Source organism: Mytilus californianus, unplaced genomic scaffold (genome assembly GCF_021869535.1).
Source record: "Mytilus californianus isolate M0D057914Y unplaced genomic scaffold, xbMytCali1.0.p SCAF_6, whole genome shotgun sequence".
Taxonomy (NCBI): domain Eukaryota; kingdom Metazoa; phylum Mollusca; class Bivalvia; order Mytilida; family Mytilidae; genus Mytilus; species Mytilus californianus.
The window spans coordinates 94,581,481-94,603,617 of NW_026262712.1; the positions used below are offsets into that span (position 1 = coordinate 94,581,481).

The 22,137-nt window shown below is 30.9% G+C and overlaps 1 protein-coding gene across 1 annotated transcript; it reads right to left on the minus strand.

Moving 5' to 3' along the window:
• Positions 1–78: 78 nt before the first annotated feature.
• LOC127705358 (uncharacterized) lies at positions 79–14,909 on the minus strand. Its single transcript, XM_052209665.1, has 5 exons — positions 14,799–14,909; positions 12,885–13,205; positions 11,026–11,154; positions 9,177–9,311; positions 79–5,319 (listed from the first exon to the last, which is right to left on the minus strand). Exons 1-5 carry the CDS (start codon positions 14,854–14,856, stop codon positions 4,289–4,291), a joined length of 1,674 nt encoding a protein of 557 aa, XP_052065625.1. The 5' UTR covers positions 14,857–14,909; the 3' UTR covers positions 79–4,288.
• Positions 14,910–22,137: the final 7,228 nt, after the last annotated feature.

Sequence of the window (22,137 nt, forward strand, 5' to 3'; positions counted from 1 at the left end):
AGGTCATATCAAAATTCTCAATTATACAAGTGTTTACTTTCAAATATAGCCTCATATACACTGACTGTAACGACATACAAAGGTATTTTATACTTTATTTCATATAAACTCAAAAATAATAATATTATAAACTAAGAAATACAATAAAAATTGCTCCAACAAAATGTTCACTGGCTCAAAGTTTCAATAATCATTCACAATATGGATTCAAATGCATAAATATGTACAAATTATCATAACAACCATTCTACAACAATTTTATTCATTATGTATAATAACAAATATTTTACAACCAGATTCTATTACATTGCAACATGATTAAGTGAATTCTCTAAACTGAACTAAATAATATATATATCTATGTTCTTGTAAAATATACCAATATCACATTGTTATGTTTAAATGTCACAGTAGTAATTTGATCAAGATCACTTATCTGTAAAACTACTTTAAAGTGTGGGATAATTATTTTCATAGATTTTGTGACCAGTTCAAACCCAAATTTAGTATAAACTAGGCAATGATCTGCAATGTTTGATTATTGCTGTTTAAATGTTTTGTGAATCAATTGTCCTATGAACAAAAATAAACACTTACCAATGAATAATGAAAGTATTTTCCCAATTATGTGTAGGAATCATATGTATAATTATTGTCTATACCAAATACTATAATATTATCTGGTAATTTAGAGTAAATGTCACTGCGATATCATATATAAGTTTGAAATTAACAAGTCTGATTAATAAAGTCATATTTATCAAATTGTTTCAATAAAACTGAGTATATTCAAAATAAAAAAATAACATAAAATAAAATAAATTTTTAAAGTTTTCACTTTGTTTTATAAATTTTGTATAATCATTAAGGATTAACTGTATAGCTTTAATCAGGATTCTGTGATAGATTAGTGCTTGCCTACAGTTATAGTGAACCTCTACAATAAAATTTGAAGTGACTCTTGACATGATTTGAATAAATTACTGTTTATGAAACAGAAGACATTGTAAAGTACAAAAAAATAAAATTGGAAAATTTACCACTTTGGTCATGAATTTGATGAAAAAAGAACATTTTGAAATGTGATAGGACTAGTGACACGTAATGAAATATTTTCTTGTATATTCATCAGAGCTTAAACATAATATATGTTTGACTGTTTCATTGCTATGTTGTTTTTATTCAAAGATAACATTTCCCTCTACAATAATAAAAAAAAAAATCATAATGTAAAACTGGATTAACTCCCCTTAATGATATCTATGAAATTTTTTTTGTCAGCAGTAATTGGCAAAAGCTGGGTGAAGAGTAACTGAGATTCAAAATTAGTACTGGAAAAAAATGGCCTTAACCTTAATCGGCTGTGAAAAAAAGCAGGAACTATAATGATGTTGCGTCTAAACCATTAAAATATCATATGCTGTTATCTAGAGCTTTTAAATATCATTGGATTTTGTTATCCATACATCTAATACACAATTAGTTTTAAGAAACACACAATCGACCCACATCATTTTCTCTGAAAGCCAACAGATATAATCATGTACTGTTTAGCTAGCTATAAAACCAGGTTTAATCCACCATTTTCTACAAGTACCAAGTCAGGAATATGACCGTTGTTTTCCATTCACTTGATGTGTTTGAGCTTTTGATTTTGCCATTTGATAAAGGACTTTCCATTTTGAATTTTCCTTGGAGTTCAGTATTTTTGTTATCTTAGTTTTTTTTTTTATATTTGCAGCATGTGCCAATAAATCAATTTTTTTTTAGTTTGATTTCAATATATTGAAAGTTCTTGAGTAGACTTGTTCTGTTTCACATTTTTTTAAACTTAAGTGTAGCAGTTCAGCATTTAAATCTTTTTTTGTTTATATGGTCCAAAATGTTTTGACCTTTTACGATAAAAAGATGACTTTCAAAAACAGGAAATACACAGTATTGAGCTTGATAAAAAGTATTTCATTATTAGTTATGAAAAAAAAAGAGAATTGCATCATACCTTGCATGTGCTATATGAAAATGGGTGTGCATTATCATATCCTTTGGGTTAAAAAAACTGAATATGGGTCAATTGTACAGTGTGATAAATCTATAGAATGCATTTAAACAAAAACATATTTGATAAAGTAAAAAAATATTAAATATATAAATGTGTATAAATATGTAAAATGCCCTTCTTCAAAAGACATGATTTTTTCTTCATAACATCTGCAATATACAATGTACACATATAAACTAAATGTCGTCTAAATTACTGCGCTGAGCAGGTAAAGAAAGTTTAATATAAGATTTCTGTGTACAGGATTTTTTATTCTAATTCAGACTAAATAACATTTTTATAAGGAGGCAATTAAAAGGACAGATAAACAGTAGTCGATATACTGGACACAGAAAATGAAGATTGAGCAATGTTAACCCCACTATAAAACTGGAGATTAACTCAGGTATTCTAGAATTGGTATCAACTTATAATGACAACTATCATTACTGTACTAGGATAATCAGAATCACATTTTCTGAGATAATGAAGAATAAAGTAGCATGTGATTTTTTTTAACTTTTAATCAATTTCTTGTTAAAGATAAAAATTTGTTACAGCTTTCTGATCTAACTTTAATCTTACTATAATTGTTTTACTACAACATGAAATGTTTTGTTGATTCAATACAATTTTATTGTTGTTTTACCCTCAAATAAGAAATTGTAGTATGATGACCAACAAAAGACCAAACGACAAGGATATATGAACAACTATACATCACTGTACATCCTTCAACAATGAGCAAAACTTATACTATATAGGAAGTTATAAAGAGCCTTGGGAAGGCAAAATGTGAACCAATTCAAAAGAGAATACCTGATTTATACTAAAACAATAAACGAAATAACAATTATGACAGGCTACAACCAATGAAAACCACTGAAATAACAATTATGACAGCAAGCAACCAATGAAAACCAAAGGATCAGTTTCCAATGTGTAATCAATGTCAGTTAAACACTACATGTGTAACCCAAACTGACAAAAATAGAAACAAACAAAAAATCAAAATTAACTACACCCTGAATATTTAAAAATATTTTTGATAATTTTTGTGTACAGATATTTAAACAAACATGATAATTCATATCACAACGAGCAATGCCCCTCTCCCCCCAAAAAAAAATTCTCAAAATTAAATTTAATAAAAGTTCATTTTAGAAGAAGACTTAGTGAAAGAATATATTGATAAAGAAGAAATTGGTCTATCACAAAAAAATAACATACTTTTAAATCTGATATATTTAAGTAATCTGAAGAATGTTTGGCACTTGAAAAATTGTAAAACAGCCAAAAATAACATATATATACCATTGTGTATACACAATATTACCTTAAAAACCTATGGCATTTTACATTTCTGAACATCAGTACAGTATTTAATAATTCCTTTAGGGAATTTGGTGTTTAGAGCAGATTTATTATCGTCTCTGTTAAATTCATTAACTACTTTTGCAAATATTCAATATCTCTCCTTGTAACCAGGAAAAAGCATTGAAATCAAAAACTATTTACTGTTATAATTAATGTTGATACGACTGATTTATTGCTAGTTTGATCTTTTTTTGTGATATTTTTTCATATTATATTTGCTCGAGAGAGAAAATTATTGCTAGAAACTAAGGCCACTCGTGCCGTTGTCAATGTAAACATCAACGACGTCATAGACAAAATAGTCATAAACAGATTAACAATGGTCTTTCAAACTAGAGGATGTTTCTTGCCCTTCGATGAGATTGTAGCTGAGAAACACCCTCTCATTTAAAAAACCATCGATAATCTATAAATATCAGTAATTTACTAAATGATATATATAAACAAATTATAATACAAGTATGTATAATAACTAATCTAGAACACAAACGTAGTTTAAAAATAACTAAATACACGTTTCACTAATGCTACCCTGAATAAAAATAAACTAACCAAAGTTTATGGAATGAATTATTTTAAGAAAATAACAATTTTATTGTCTTTGTAGACCATGTAGACATGGACTTTATGAAAATATTAACCTTAGGTTCAGGATTTCCAATATTTTAAATATAATTGCTCTTCTGTGTGGAATAAAAAAACAGATTTTGACTGGATTTATTTGGATATTTACAGAAATTCTCACATAGTGCTACAAATGACAACTTTCCATGTATTTCAACAAACAATTACAAAATGAATGAACTGAATTGCACATATAATATGGATTAAATTATACAGAACAAAAGGTAACTATTACATTGGCAAGATACATCATTTTAATACTATTTGTCCTTCACAGACATCTAACTGTCGTCTGCTAGGACTTTCATTCACTGTTGGGTTTGCTGTAATGACAGCAGGGGTATTTTCACTGGCCAATACAATCTGTCCTTCACACACCTGTATATTTGTTCTAGGATTATTTTCCTGACTTTCATCAACAGGAATACTACTCTGAATGTTGCTACTTGCTGATTGGTCAGCAGTGTTCAAGTTTGGATTGGACAACATAATTTGACCATTTTGAACTTGAAGCAAAGCAGATGAAGGTCTCTCTGAACTTACTTGTTCATTGTCTGATGTTTGTGTAGGTTGCAAATTATCTGAAATATTTGTTAAAAGAATTTGGCCTCCTTGAACATTTATCGTTGGTTGCCGTGGAAGACTATCTGTACCTGACTGAGGACGTCCACCATGTGAACGATGAGTTAATGTCTGAACAGCAGCATTTTGTGTTCTAGGCCGGCTATCAACAGGCTGATTAGACCTATCTCGCCTATTTACAGGAGTTTGGCCTGAACTAGGTCGTTGACTTCTAGTTGGTGTAATATTTATCACGCTATTGACTTGTAATGGATTTCTATCAATTGTACTATAATCAGGAGGTGAAATATTCTGAGTATCGAATATTTCCTGTTCCACGTCTGAATAAGATGGTGGGGCTTCCATTATTGCAGTAAATTCAGCAAATTCTGCCCCTGGAACATACTGAATTCCATTGTTCACATTAACAATAATATTGCCATAGTTAGCAGATGGTGCCATATTTAAGAACGGATCCTCAGCTTGATAATTGACTGGGTCATGACCACTATCTCTTTGACCTCTCCCTGACCTTTCAGAACCATATGTCCTACGAACTGTGTTCCGTTTCATTCTGATTCGGAAGACAGCCACAACAATTACAGAAATGAAGAAAACAACACTGACAGTACAACCAATCACAACATACAATGTCGTCTTTAGCCAGCTCATGTGATCATCTTGTGTTTTTGTTGCATTAATTGTTGTATTTGCTGTATCTGAAAAAAATCACAAGAAACAGACAGTAAATTCTCTGTTAGAATAAGAAGTTAGAGTGATAAAACTATGCCTCACCTTAAAGTTAACATTTTTTTTATATAATTTTCATCATGATATCTTCATTCCCAATATTTTATTATACATGATATAGATCCAAATTTCCATGTTTTTCATTGTACTAGTTAAAATCAAAGTTACCTAATTACTCAGAGAAAGATTGGAAGAGTTAACGTTGTGTGCATAATTTACAACCATATTTTAGTCTTCCATAGAGATAATTTTTTATCACTGTTATAGTGCATTACAACAATTGTTTATATACAAATAATTTTTTGGGATTCAATTATACAGATACCTATAATAGGTGTAATACCACCATTGATTTTCCCCTATTAGTCTTTTGTTAAATTTGCACTTTTCAAAAAAATTGTGCAGAATTTATCTTTGACTTTCTTTTAAACAAAGAAATACGTGGCAGGAGTAAAGTTTTATCCTGTTCAGTACTACAGACAAAATTTCACATAACTTTTCATTGCATATAAGATAATAACCATCACTGGAAGTGAACCAATCAAATGTCACCCCTTTTTTTCCCTGTGTACAAGCTTAATATAACCATGTAACCTCAAGTTTCCAAAATATTCTATAGAAACACCAAATAAACAAGCATTCTGAGAGTATTGCATGGCAATACATAGTCCCCTACTGGGTAAAAATTCATTATACTGGAACAAAAAGCTAACTTGTTCCATAACTTGTCATGGTGTAAACAAAAAGAAAATATCAAGTCAATATCTTCAAGCATGACTAAATACAGTGTGGAAAACTGATTAAATGAGTGAATTTTTCAAGTCCAAGGACCATAACTCTGCACTAAATTATCAGACCGAAACAAAATCTCGAACTTGATCTGTATAACTTGTCATGATAAAACTATATACCAATTATCAATCAATATCTTCAAGCATGATGAAAAAAGGTGTGGAAAACACTTTAACATTAGATATGATTAATAGTTCTCTAAAATTAGATATGATGTAATACAGTGTATATCTATTTTTTAAATTATAATCAAATATAATTAATAGTTCCAAATATTTTTTGTTTTATTTGTCTCAAACTAATATAGATTTGTAACTTATCTATAAAATGTCGTCAACAATTTTTATCTACACAATGTAATGTAATATATACATTAATAAAAATAGATTATTAACTTATTAAAGGATTTAACTTCATAATTTTGTTTATATATATATATATATATATAGCATTCAGAAAATTAGTTTATACAAAATAAATAACAAACCTGCCAAAAAATTCTTCAAATAATTTACCAAAGAATGTCTTTTAAAAAATTAGTTATCTCCCTTTGTACAGAAATATAGTTTAACATAGTACTCTTAACATTAGATATGGTCCAGAGTTATGGTCCATAACTCTGGACTAAATCATCAGACCAGAACAAAAATCTATAACTTGTCATGGCAAAACTATATACCAAATATCAAATCAATATCTTCAAGAACGAAGAAAAAAAGTGTGGAAAACTGATTTGCTGGACTGACTGATGGACGGACAGAGTGCAAACCTAAAGTTCCCTTCGACTTCGTCAGTAGGGGACTAAAAAAGAATGGTGCTTTGAAACACCCAAGATAAATGTTTATGACTCAGAATTTTTTTAGTGCAATGAAATGTAGGATGAATTTCCTACAACTGTCAAATTCAAGGGAATATTGTTTTTCCTATGCAACCAGATGTGACATACTATGATTTGGTGGTATTACACCTATACTGCTAAAAAGCAATATAATAGGGGAAAACTAAACATAAATTTTATTGTATTTTTTCAAATCAATACTAATTGTTACCTTTACCTTATGCATGTTATTATTAATAAAAGATTATTAAAGCACTGATTTTATAAGTAAACAAGACCCTATTTGCATTTTTCATCGTTGAGACATCATATACACAATGATTTTATGTACATGTAGTATAGATCAAAAGTAATAGATAAATAATTATAGGAATTCAAGTATAGAAAAATATTTAACAAATGACAAAACAGCACATTAATTCACGAATGGGTGTAGTGCATGAGTTAATTATCAGTGTTGTTCGGTCACGAGTTGAATATTATTCGATATTTGAATTCTTTAAATTGGTTATTCATTTTATTACTGTGACAATGGGCTTTTTAATGGAAATAAAGTAGAAAATGCAAGGAACTATATCCTTTTCTATGCATTCACAATTTGCTTTGATGCAACTTCATCGACAAAGTATTCTCAACACCTATTGTTTTTTGTATGACGTCAGAGGAGTGAAATTATCTAGTTTATTTCACATGTGAAGTTATCAGTTTTTATTTCACTGGGAAATCACAGTAATTCATTGCAACCAATGTAATAATTAAATATATTTCATTTCTAAATCAAACATCTCACATACTACTGAGGTTAAGAGCTGTACATTGAGTAGTGTAATTAAATCTTTGATAAATTATGTAAGACAAACATTAAACGAACTTTGGTCAATTAAGATTGCATGAAAGAGGAAGGCTTTTCAATCAAAACTCCACCTTTAAGTAATTGTTGATTATGACAACTGTTAATCATACTGGTATTGTATCAGCATGCTAGCTTTACATCTCCCCCTTTTTTATTTAATATTGTATTTATATTGTGTCATAGATCAAATTTATTCGTTCAGTGTATGTTTATTTGTTTTTGTTAATATGTCTTTTTGATTGAGTTAAGCCATTTCAATTGATATTTTATAGTGTGTCTTTCTATGTTGTAATGTTACACTACTATTTCAGGTAAGGGTGAAGGTTGGAGCCTGATAAAACATTTAAACCCACTGCATTTGTTTGCACCTGTCCTAAGTCAGGAACCTGTTGTTCAGTGGTTGTCGTTTGTTGATGTGGTTCATAAGTGTTTCTCATTTTTTATATAGATTAGACCGTTGGTTTTCCTGTTTGAATTGTTTTACACTAGTCATTTTGGGGCCCTTTATAGCTTGCTGTTCGGTGTGAGCCAAGGCTCTGTGTTGAAGGCCATACTTTGACCTATAATCGTTTACTTTTTACACATTTTGACTTGGATGGAGAGTTCTCTCATTGGCACTCATACCACATCTTCTTATTTCTGACAATGATGAAATTAGCAATTAAATTAACATACCTATTTTTATATTGGAGTTTAAAAACCCTGACAGCCCATTAGAGTCTGGCAGTCAGTTGACAAGCCTAAATCAGTTATCTGCTTTATAGATATAACCCTAATTTTTAAACATCTTTATCGTGTGCATTTTTACAGTCATGAACCGATGAGAAATATTGGGAACTATATATCAGGGTATGTTACTCTGTAGATTTAGTGGCTAACAAGTCTGCATCCGAGCTGGTGAGGGAGGTGCCTTAGGAAAAACATTGGAACAATAGTTCCAATCTTTCAAAAAACCAAACAAACTATTTTCACATGAATTTATTTTTTATTTACACCTAAGTATTTTTAACTTTTTTTTTATGTTTACAATCCTTATGTAAAAATTACAATTAATAATCTGAATCATGACTTTTTATTTACAAACTTCTGGTATACTAATATAATCATGCTGATACTCCTAAAGCATTATATTAGAGACATTATCATCCTTTCAATGGTTCTTACAATTCCTTGATATATCTTTCAATTAACTAGATTATTGCATTTTATAACAACAACTAACAAAAACAAAAGATAATCCTTACAAGTTAGTATCACTGCTCTTTCTACTATTCTGTAATGTTACAGACCAGACATATCAGTAATGTTGTTCCTCTTACGAATGTTAGTGTTTTGAAACGTACCTTTCTTTTGTTCAGCAATGTTTTGTAGCTGACAATATTCATCAGAGGCATCTCCACAATTGTTCTCTTTATCACATACTAATTCTTGGTCTATACATTTCCCATTTAAACAATGGAACTTTTTCTCACAAAGACCTGAAATATGTGATCATCATACTGAGTAACCAGTTAACGATTTCGTTAATATAACCATCGTAGACATAATATATTTTAAAACATGACCTTTCAGACTTTCTACCTATATCTTGATTTTTCTGTTACTACATGTAAATTCAGAAATTATTGTGTGCATTTATTATTGCGATTTTTTTGAAGAATAGAAAACAATGTGAGATTAATTATTGCAATTTCAGGAAAATCTGCATACAAATATATGTATCAGATATCAGAATGCCAGTTCTTGTTATTGAAATTCTCACCAGATACATTACTTGCATTAATAAAAACCTTGCAATAATTTCTGAATTTACAGTATTTATATACAATAACTGTACAATTTTAATTATCTATAAAATAATGTTCTCCGATCCAATACACAAATGGTCCACATTCTAACAAAATTTTCTCTTTGATCCATGCAATGATTTTTCCTTCCTCATACATGTACAATATAGCTCTTTTTATAAAACAATGATTTTTCCCTTAGGCCATGTCCTAAGCTTGAAATAGTTCTCAATTCAGACTCCAGGTTCATAAACTTTCCTACTTATCTGGTACTTACTGATCTTTCATCCATCAACATACATTAACAGTGATAACTCTGATATCTTTCTTACCTATACAGTGATTACTCTATCTTTCTTAGTTACCTATACAGTGATTACCCTGATATCTTCCTTACCTATACAGTGATTTCTCTGATATCTTTATTACCTAAACAGTGATAACTCTGATATCTTCCTTACTTATACAGTGATAACTCTGATATCTTTCTTACCTATACAGTGATTACTCTAATATCTTTCTTACATATACAGTGATTACCCTGATATATTTCTTACCTATACAGTGATTTCTCTGATATCTTTCTTGCCTAAACAGTGATAACTCTGATATCTTCCTTACTTATACAGTGATAACTCTATCTTTCTTACCTATACAGTGATTATTCTGATATCTTGCTTACCTATACAATGATTACTCTATCTTTCTTACCTATACAGTGATTTCTCTGATATCTTTCTTACATATACAGTGATAACTCTGATATCTTCCTTACCTATACAGTGATAACTCTGATATCTTTCTTAATTATACAGTGATTTCTCTGATATCTTTCTAACCTATACAGTATTTCTCTGATATCTTTCTTACCTATACAGTGATTTCTCTGATATCTTTCTTACCTATACAGTGATTACTCTATCTTTCTTACCTATACGGTGATTACTCTGATATCTTTCTTACCTATACAGTGATTATTCTGATATCTTTCTTACCTATAAAGTGATTATTCTGATATCTTTCTTAATCTTCCTTACCTAAACAGTGATTACTCTTGATATCTTCCTTACCTATACAGTGATTACTCTATTTTTCTTACCTATACAGTGATTACCCTGATATCTTCCTTACCTATACAGTGATTACCCTGATATCTTCCTTACCTGTACAGTGATTTCTCTGATATCTTCCTTACCTATAGAGATATTAGTCTGATACATGTATCTTCCTTACCTACATCTATACAGTGATTTTTCTAATATCTTTCTTACCTATACAGTGATTACTCTGATATTTTCCTTACCTATAGAGATATTAGTCTGATATCTTCCTTACCTACATCTATACAGTGATTTTTCTGATATCTTTCTTACCTATACAGTGATTACTCTGATATTTTCCTTACCTATACAATGTATTTCATCGGAACCATCTTCACAATCAGTCCAGTTGTTACAGTGGTAATGTAAAGCTATGCAATGACTGCTCCCTTCACATTTGAACTGATTACTCCCACATTTATGGTCAATATTTGCTGAAACAAAAAAATAAAACTATTTATGACCAATTTTGTTTACCTTAAAGAAAACATAAATAGCTCTAGCTCAAGTATCTAACACCTTTTTTATTCATATACATTGTGTTATAAACTGTTTACAGGAGTTACAACAAAATGTTTTTTGCTCTTTGGTCGGGTTGTTGTCTCTTTGACACATTCCCCATTTCCATTCTCAATTTTATTGTAAAAATATTTCTATATTTATTTTCAAAGTACCGTAAACCAAGACTTTAACATGAAACAGAAAGGCCAGATGACCAGAAAGACAGACCCTGAAAATATATTGTTCCTTACTATCTTAGCCAGGGCATAGCAATAATTGGTACTCCAATTTCCATTTTATTTCATGAAAACTGCTGATGTTAATTATGATCAATAAAAAAATCATCACTTTCTTTCGATAAGTTTTTGTTTTATTCACTTAATAAGAATCATTTTCTCTTGTATAATTTATATGAAAGTGTTGAATTTTAAACCCTATATTGCTTTAAAAATAATTAGCTTTTTCAGTTGAAAATTTTATTTCTGTACATTTAAATCTTCATATTTTTTATGCAATATTTTGAAAATGTGTCAAGAATAAAATTCAAAATAAAAGAAAACTGAAACTGCAATAAAAGTTTGAACAGGAGATCTGAATTACTTTGGTACTAGGTGTAGGACATTTTCATTATTGTCTAGTTCAACAAATTTTAATCTAGGCTTCATCTTAATGCATGAAATATACGGATACCTCTAAAATATTAATATTTACCGGTATATGCAGACCTGATAACTTTTGAAAATTCTCATGGGGGATTTAGTGCGAGACCAGATTTTTAAGGGTTTAACTGTTTTTTACTCTTTAAATAGTCTCATATCTCTTCTTTTTCAATTTCTTATATTTGCATGACTCTTGAACTTATTTATTGGCAAAACAACTTAGGAATAGAGAAAATGGCCTAAAAAAATAAAGGATACAGAATGAAAACCCCCCTCCCCCTTCAAAGTCCTTCTTATCTTTCCACCATGACTCAAAAGACCTAAACCTAAATGTCCTAAAGTTAGAAGGATGAAGACAGACCTTGAGTTTAGTCTATCAGTTAAATGAGAAAATGAATAAAATTTGAGTTATCTTTCTTGGTATTCAGAGGTGCTCCTACCGGCAGAGTCTTAAACATATAGAAGTGAATACAATATGGCGTTTATTTTAAATCAGAACAGGACAGAAACACGTCCGATTTCAAAACTTTAATGGATTTCAAGATAAACAATGTTTCCTAATGAATTCATTACAGTTCTTGTCTTTCAGTTAATAACGTTTTTGTCATGAAACTACAGTAAAAGTTGCAAATTGTGATTGTATGATAAATTGATTATAATTGAAATGCTGACTGACCGCTTCTATTTACAAATTAATTAATTTTGAGGATCATTATGACCCATCAGATAAGCAGATTACCTGTAACAACATTATTATGACACCTGTTGTGGGCATTGATAAGCTTGGGGTCGTAAATTTGTAATAAATATGTCGCCAGGTAAAATTATGGATTTCTAGAAATTGATCAGAAAAACTTCAAAATCGGAAACCATCAATTTTTTGGGGTAGATTTTGACTTGTTTTACGATTCCAATATTGGGATTCAGCTTGAGGCATGAAAACCGGGATGATACTGCCAAAAGCGGGATAGTTGGCAGGTCTGTATATGTACAATGTAACTTACATCTAGCATTTTTGACCATTATATACAGTCTTTTGGTAATAACTGAGGATGTTGTATTATATAAACACTTATATAAGCCAGCATCAGATTTATGTATTCTCTGGAAATATAATGTTGCTGTGTGATAGCTGGTGATATTCTGAGGCAAGTTTTGCCTACGATAGACTTGCCCTCTGGCTTTCCAGTATGGTATCTGCCATTTTTCTGCATGGTCTCTGTCCTTGACACTACAGTTAACCTCTAAACTTTGACCTTCCTTGACATTAATTTGATCATGGTCTGGGCTAAGTATCATTTGAGGTGCTAAAGCACAGAAACATTCTACAAATTAAAGAAGAAAATGTTTGATCATTGGGAGACACTTCTAGTCATGGCAGTTGTATCCTGTTAAGGTAAGTTCTAGTGATAACTTTTTGAATCAGTTAATATAAAGCTTTAATGGTATATAATTCAATGAATGCATTAACTGTGAAGTTAGCAGCTTGTCCTCCTCTCCCAAGTGAGAATGATAATATAACCAGCCAGAGCTAAGACATAAATAAGTCTTCTAATTTTCCTTTTGACTCATGCATAGAGGTCTAAATGTGTATGTTTCATGAGCGAAAATCCTTTATTTCAAAGGAAATACGACTTTAACCAGTCAGTTATTGTTAAGCAAAACAAATTAGACCATCATCAAAATTTTGCAAATTACTTTTTCCATTTGATAATTTACCAAAATCTGCCAACTTCATGACTTATGTATATATATATTATATATATAAAGGTCAAGCATCAACATTAAATTGTGACAGCATTATTAGGCAACACTCGTGTTAAGTGGTGACATGATAGAGACCTACAAGAGTACATGACCCAAGAGTAACAGAAGGCTTATTCATGTGTAACACAAGCTCAACAACAAGAGGAAATTTGATGAAATTGGTTAAGAACAGAAGCAGACCTAGACATAAGAAATACTACTTTATGAACTGAAAACAGTAAGAGAATTAATAAAATGAAAATTTTTTATGCTAATGACCTCAAAATCGTAAACTTTTTTTATCAGTTGCATTTGCACTTTACCCTGTTCTGCTCTGTTGACGGACACTGCCATGCTGTAAGTCATTCCCGCAAATTTATTTATCTGATTACCAAAAGAAAATGGCAATAATATGATGACCAATATTTTGAATTAAAGTCGGAGTACTCAATAAAAATAGTGCTCTTTCAACATGCTATTTTCAAGATAGCAAACACATTGAGATGGAAAACTCACCTCATCAGACAGAATTTTGTATCCTTATCCGATGCACAAAGAATAATGATAAGCTGATGGGGTATTTTCGTAGTTTAAGGTATAAATTATTATACTTTTTATAAATAATACTTTATTAGGCAAAATAAAAATGTTACCTGAAGTAGATAGTGTTTCTTTGTTTACATTGAAAATGGCCTCATCAATAAAATTTGTAACAACAGGACCAACATTGAATACATTTCTGAATATTTAATATTTTTTTCAACAGAAATTATGCTGGGAATAAATTGTTTTGCAATTTGGTAAAGGGGTAATTATTGTCAATCCCTCAGTCATAAAGCCAAGATGAAGGGCATCTCAAAAGTTACTAATTGTTTTAAATTAGTGTTTTTTTTTATTTGTAATGTCATAATTGGTCAAAGAAAAGAAAAATTTGAAGTTTTCTGTAGTTTTAATTTTGCATAAAACATTCATTAATAAAGTAATTAAGTGTATGGACTTCGCCATCTTTCAAAGGTTTCACCTGCCTCATATTATTCGTATACAGATGAAGAAAATACGATGTTTACGATGTAGACAGAAGAACCCTATAAACTATCTCATTGACATTGTAAGGGTGTTGATAAATAAAAACAATCACATAACAAGTAAATTTGTCTACATTTGCAATATACCTTGGAAAACAATATACAAATGAGCAAATATCAGCAGAATAGCTGTCAATTTGCGCATTTTCAGTTCATCCAATTTGACAGACCATTTTTCTGATTTTATATCGGAAGTGGTTTAACAGCACCATCTATTGGGAAACAAAATAGATAATAGTAACCAAAAAGATGGTGAATGACAAGCAATGCAAACGTACCTTATTTATTTGCCATCCTCTCCTAACTAGTTGGCAAATTTAACGGCTCTAAATGTAAGATTGCGTTATTATCAGTAAAGAAAAGTGAACTAATGGAAAATAAATCAAATTATAGTTAAATTAGATGCTCATAAGGACTGAATCGTTCATCTTACAAAATGTGTAATTTCAAGAGTTCGGTATTTTTGTTATTTTACTTCTTATATTGTTTTTTCATGTTTATTGTGGTCATTTTTCTCCTATTTTTTTTCAAATATACAGCTTTTCAAGTGTATTTAAGGAAATATTTATATTGGATATATTTTTGCTGCAAAACATTGGTGAAATGTAACTTAAGGGCAATAACTCCTATAAGGAGTGTTTGACAATTTGGTCCAATGAATGTATAAAATATAACTATTATAGTTTTTACGATAATATGAGGAAGGCGCTACCTTGAATGCCAGCTTACCAAAACTATGTCCTACATATTGATTGATTGTTGGTTTGCTTAACGCCCAGTGGCAAATATTTCATGCATGTTCAGGACGAATGTCCTACATATAGTTTTTGTCTAAAATAAAATAATAAGTTTAGATGGAAAATGTTTAGGGAAAGATCATTGAACTTCAAAAGGCAGAAGGAGGTATGGTATTTTTTTTTTTGGTGTGTCGCAGGAAGCATCAAAGCAAAAATTTAAAATAGCCTTCTTGGACGTCATAATTATTTGGACTAGTATTTTTCTTTAAAAATTGATGACAAAAAATACTCTGTTCAAGCAGAAGACAAAAAAAAATATTCTGAATCCAGATTTTCCCCATACCTTCTAGTGTTATATTTTGACTAAATAATTTTGATTGATAGCATTGAAGTGCTTCACGTGTAAAAAATCTGACTCAAACAAAAAACCATACCCCCTTTGAAGCTAGATGGTTGCTTCCTTATTGTTTTCTGCTGAAAATGAATTTATTGGTGATTTATATAAATGACAATGATTACATTCATTATCTTGTGCATTTTCATATCCATTTTTCTTTCTTTGCAAATTTTATAAAATTTAAAACAATAAGACATTTGTTTAATTTCAAAACTATGAATACTGTACAGTTATACAATCCATAACTTTATTAAATTAATTTTTTGTTGATTTTCATGAAAAGGTGGAGGATTTGGAATATCTTTTTCATCAATATCTAAAAGTTGTAGTGGTTTTTTTTTATTTAGTATTGCAAACAACGCTTTCTGTTTGTTGAATTATTTTTACTTTCTAAATTAGCTGGTTGTTCATATTGTATTCCCAGTTTCCTGCATCTCATATATATGTGATCAGCAAGAGGATCATTCTGATTGTTAAAAGAAGAGTTTGAATTTACAGTGAGCCTGCTTAGAATAATGTTTAAAGATTTTGCTATTTTCTAGGATGCTATTTAAAATTTGAGGGGAGAACACTACTCAGTAGTATAAATGTATTCCTGATCATCTTCTTTTTGTGGTTTTCTACATCAATTTCATGTACTAATTCAGAGTCGGTTTTATGTCATTTCTTGCAAAAATTGTTTTATTAGCTTACTTTTCAAGTTTTTATATGACGGCAATATAAAATTGAGAATCGAAATGGGGAATATGTCAAAAATTTGCTTTCGAGTAATGCTATCATGTCGCTGTTGCTGTCCGAAGACACATTTGGTTTCCGGACAATAACTTTAGTTTAAGTAAATGGATCTCTATGACAATGTATGAAATTGTACCAGAAGGTTCAATACACAAAAGGAAGGTTAGAATTGATTTTGGGGGTTATGGAACCAACAGTTTAGGAGTCAGTGGTCAAAAACAACATTTTTGGGTTGTTTTTTTTCCATAATTTTTGGGTTTTTTTTCCAAAAATTTACCATTTTTGTCGAGCCTGCGACTTTTGTCGCAGAAAGCTCGACATAGGGATAGTGATCCGGCGGCGGCGGCGGCGGCTACGGCGGCGGCGGCGTAAGCTAACTTCTTAAAAGCTTTATATTTTAGAAGGTGGAAGACCTGGATGCTTCATACTTTGTATATAGATGCCTCATGTTACGAAGTTTCCGTCAGTCACATGTCCAATGTCCTTGACCTCATTTTCATGGTTCAGCGACTACTTGAAAAAAGAGTTCATATTTTTTGGAATGTTAAATTCTCTCTTATTATAAGTAATAGGATAACTATATTTGGTATGTGCGTACCTTGCAAGGTCCTCATGCCAGTCAGATAGTTTTCACTTGACCTCGACCTCATTTCATGGATCAGTGAACAAGGTTAAGTTTTCGTGGTCAAGTCCATATCTGAGATACTATAAGCAATAGGTCTACTATATTTGGTGTATGTAATGATAGTAAGGGGTACATGTCCAACTGGCAGGTGTCATCTGACCTTGACCTCATTTTCATGGTTCAGTGGTCATAGTTTAGTTTTTGTGTTTTGGTCTGTTTTTCTTATACTGTATGCAATTGGTCAACTGTATTTGGTGTATGGAAATATTGTACGATGTTCATGTCAGTCTGGCAAGTTTTATTTGACCTTGACCTCATTTTCACGGTTCATTGCTCAATGTTAAGTTTTTGTGTTTTGGTTTGTTTTTCTAATACTGTATGCAGTAGGTCAACTATATTTGGTGTATGGAAATATTTTACGATGTACATGTCAGTCTGGCATGTTTTATTTGACCTTGACCTCATTTTCAAGGTTCATTGCTAAATGTTAAGTTTTTGTGTTTTGGTCTGTTTTCCTAATACTGTATGCTGTAGGTCAACTATATTTGGTGTATGGAAATATTTAATGATGTACATGTCAGTCTGGCAGGTTTTATTTGACCTTGACCTCATTTTCATGGTTCATTGCTTATGTTACGTTTTTGTGTTTTGGTCTGTTTTTCTTACACTTTAAGCAATAGGTCAACTATATTTGGTGTATGGAATGGTTGTAAGGTGTACATGTCTAGCTGGCAGGTGTCATTTGACCTTGACCTCATTTTCATGGTTCAGTGGTCAAAGTTAAGATTTTGAGTTTTGGTCTTTTTTTCTAATACTATATGCAATAGGTCAACTATATTTGGTGTATGGAAATATTTTATGATCTTTATGTCAGTCGTGCAGTTTTTATTTGACCTTGACCTCATTTTCACAGTTCATTGCTCAGTGTTAAGTTTTTGTGTGGGGGTCTGTTTTTCTTAAGCAATAGGTCAACTATATTTGTTGTATGGAAGAATTGTTAGCTGTACATGCCTGCCTGGCATGGTTCATCTGACCTTGACCTCATTTCCATGGTTCATTGGTCAATGTTTATTTTTCTTGGTTAATGTTAAGTTTATGTGACAGTTGTAAGAAAGCTTTATATTTAGGACTATCAACATAATATCAATGATTAGTAAAGAAGGCGAGACATTTCAGCGTGTGCACTCTTGTTACATTGATTATTTCTCATTTATATATAAATACAACAAATACTGATATGGCAGGTGATACACAAGAAATAGTGTGTGTAAATCATTTTATCTGTAATTTGTGCATTTTTCCTTTGATGTGTACGCCTTGTCCTTGATAATGTCGACGTCATTATCAGTGGACTGGTCATGATAAAGAAAATATATTGGGTTAGTTCGCAATTGACATGCACAAGTGCACCGCAAAAGGATCTTCTTTCCCTTTAATTCACAAAATTGCACATGATTTTTTTCACAGAAACGCACACGTTATTTCATGAATGAAACACTTGTCATTGTTTGAAACTTTCAGTAATCAGCTGGTAATAAAACTTTAGTTTAGCCTTTTTGAACGATTCACTGATTGTGTGAAAATTTGAACAGAAAATGTACGATAAACCTGATAAAATTGCGGAATTATTGATAGCTTTCCTTACTATTCACAAGGACATATCACTAACATATCGTCCATGCTATTCCGATTTGAGTTTTTATTCCTACATAGTCTGGCATGGCTGGTGCTGTTCCAAGTTGTCTTCTTTTGCTGCATGTTTCTTGAGAAGTATTTGTTTGACCTGGTCAGTCACTATAAAGTGTTACAATTCATATTAAGACGCAACACATAAATAGTGACCAAAAAGGTACCGCTTTCACATGCATGTCATGAGAGAATCTAGAAAAAAAATTAAATGTACACATTTTCAACATTTTTGTTGGACTATCATATAAAATTAAGGAAATATGTAGTTGGAGACTGCTGCTGAAAAGAAATGTTTGGGCTCACCTGATACCTGTTTTCAAATAAGTCCATATTAAAGTTTGAAGGGTCCAAAATTAAAATATGTTTGATTTCAACTGACATAAAATTTTTGGTGTTTTTTATATGCTAAATCTACATCTGTGGTTGTATCAGGCTGTGCTTGGCGAAGCATTTTATTGCTGTTTTGTTTGTACTTTATTTTATTTTGGTCATGAAAATTAACTTGTAGTTGTGAAGTTACTAACATTTTAAAAGATGATAATTAGATAACTTCGCATGGTGACGACACTGATGTTTTCGTAGATTTACTTTTTCCCAGGAATGCTTCATCTGTTGATACATGTATATTGTCACTGTGAACGATTTGTGTCTCAAAAAAAACTTGAAAGATTTCTGCAGTTATTTTTGTTGAATACATACATACACATAGGGTGAAAATTGGGTACTTGGTGCAATTTGGGTACTGTGACGTTATAGCCATAATTGTTTATTGCTATAATAGGTTGAAATGTGCACCTGATAAAAGTATTCGGTAAAGTGAAAATGTTTTGATCAGGTTTAAACTGACCCATAAAATATACTGGTGACTGCGGGAGGCAAATATTTATATTGCCTCCAAATAATGTGTCTGCAGCTTGAATTTCAAAGGATGTATGTAGCCCACATACTTCCAAGTAACATGCTCTATACCTATCAAAAGTCATGGTATTATCATGGGTTATCATAACTCCATTGTAATTCTCATAAAATCCAATTTTGAACAATATGGGAGCATACAATATATACCTAAATGTATCACTCAGACTCAAGTCTCCTTTTACTATGATTAAACTTAGAGAGTGAAAAAAAAACCAGTCTCCATCTCCTGGGACTGTTTAAGGTAGATATGTGTCATAATTAATGACAAGATTTGTTGAGAGTTTGTCAAAGGAAGTACAGTGACAGTCTACAAAATTAGAAGATTGTGAATTTGAATATATATATTTTTTTTTAAACTTTTGTTAAGTTTTGAATTACACCTGCATTTGTCTGTTAGCTACGAATAACAGTGACCACATTCCACAGTATAACCAACTTCATTATCACTGTAACTTGATATGGGAAATTCTGTAGCAGATTTTACTACCTTCACCTCCGCCTCCGGCTACGTTTCTCCCAAAATTTATTGCTTGCAGAGGGTTTTCCTGTGTTCCCATGGCTGGACGGAACTTTTACACTCAAATGTTATCATTAATTATGATATTGTGACTTTTAAATGAAGTACCTGTGGTAATTTAGGAGATTTGTCACTGATAATGGAAAGATGAAGCAGACGACGAAACATGGCGTAAGATGTTGTTGTCCAAACTTCGGTTATTTCCGTGGTACAATAAAATTTAAATAAACTGCACAAGTTACTAAAATTTCTAAATTCTTGTTTTTGTAAACAAATAAGAATTCATGTCACATTTAACATCGAATTTATTCCGTTTTGTCCCGTTTTTTCAAGATCGCGATTAAACGAGAATCTGGCAGCCATTAAAAATATAAGGGTTAAACTAATGTCCTGAAATTGTCCTTACGGATATTCCAATGCTAATTTCGTTTTCATTATTTGAAGGATTGACCTTATATTTGGAGCCAAGCAAGAATACAATGTTTATTTAATAAATATAATGAAAAAAAGAAAACAAATATTTTTAAGAGTTAGATAACTTGACTTGATCTACTTCGAAAATTAAAAAAAAAAAATCGTACGAGATTTAACGAGAGTGACGAAACTTTTTAGATTGCTCATGTAGAGAGAGTTATCGTTCTTTATTCCAATTCGATGCTTCTACCATAAGTGCCAGCTAAAGCTGGCATAATAGGCAGTCCTCCGAAGATTTTAGTCATACTAACTTATTTGTAGATCTCGTCTTGCTGAACATTTTTGTTGTTTAAACTTTCTGTCTATCTTTTAATATGAGGAAGGCGCTACCTTGAATGCCAGCTTACTAAAACTATGTCCTACATATATATTGATTGTTGGTTTGCTGAAAGCCCAGTGGCAAATATTTCATGCATGTTCAGGACGAATGTCCTACATATAGTTTTTGTCTAAAATAAAATAATAAGTTTAGATGGAAAATGTTTAGGGAAAGATCATTGAACTTCAAAAGGCAGAAGGAGGTATGGTATTTTTTTTTTGGTGTGTCGCAAGAAGCATCAAAGCAAAAATTTAAAATAGCCTTCCTGGACGTCATAATTATTTGGACTAGTATTTTTCTTTAAAAATTAATGACAAAAAATACTCTGTTCAAGCAGAGGACAAAAAAAAATATTCTGAATCCAGATTTTCCCCATACCTTCTAGTGTTATATTTTGACTAAATAATGTTGATTGATAGCATTGAAGTGCTTCACGTGTAAAAAATCTGACTCAAACAAAAAACCATACCCCCCCCCCCCCCCCTTTTGAAGCTAAATGGTTGCTCCCTACGGTTTTCTGCTGAAATTGAATTTATTGGTGATTTATATAAATGACAATGCTTACATTCATTATCTTGTGCATTTTTATATCCATTTTTCTTTCTTTGCACATTTTATAAAATTTAAAACAATTAGACATTTGTTTAATTACCAAACTATGAATACTGTACAGTTATACAATCCATAACTTTATTAAATTAATTTTTTGTTGATTTTCATGAAAAGGTGGAGGATTTGGAATATCTTTTTCATCAATATCATTATCTAAAAGTTGTAGCGGGTTTTTTTATTTAATATTGCAAACAACGCTTTCTGTTTGTTGAATTATTTTTACTTTCTAAATTAGCTGGTTGTTCATATTGTATTCCCAGTTTCCTGCATCTCATATATATGTGATCAGCAAGAGGATCATTCTGATTGTTAAAAGAAGAGTTTGAATTTACAGTGAGCCTGCTTAGAATAATGTTTGATCAGGTTTTTCATTTTTATCTAAGCATATAAGGAACCATTAATA

Bases quoted from the DNA above. Each gene is read 5' to 3' on its own strand.
- LOC127705358 (XM_052209665.1), bottom strand. From the start codon at position 14,856: ATGCGCAAATTGACAGCTATTCTGCTGATATTTGCTCATTTGTATATT. The intron at 13,206-14,798 runs GTATATTGCAAA...TTTAATTTGTAG, and splicing joins TTTGTATATTGTTTTCCAAG to AATGTTTCTGTGCTTTAGCA. The intron at 9,312-11,025 runs GTAAGGAAAATA...CACATATTTCAG, and splicing joins CGATGAAATACATTGTATAG to GTCTTTGTGAGAAAAAGTTC.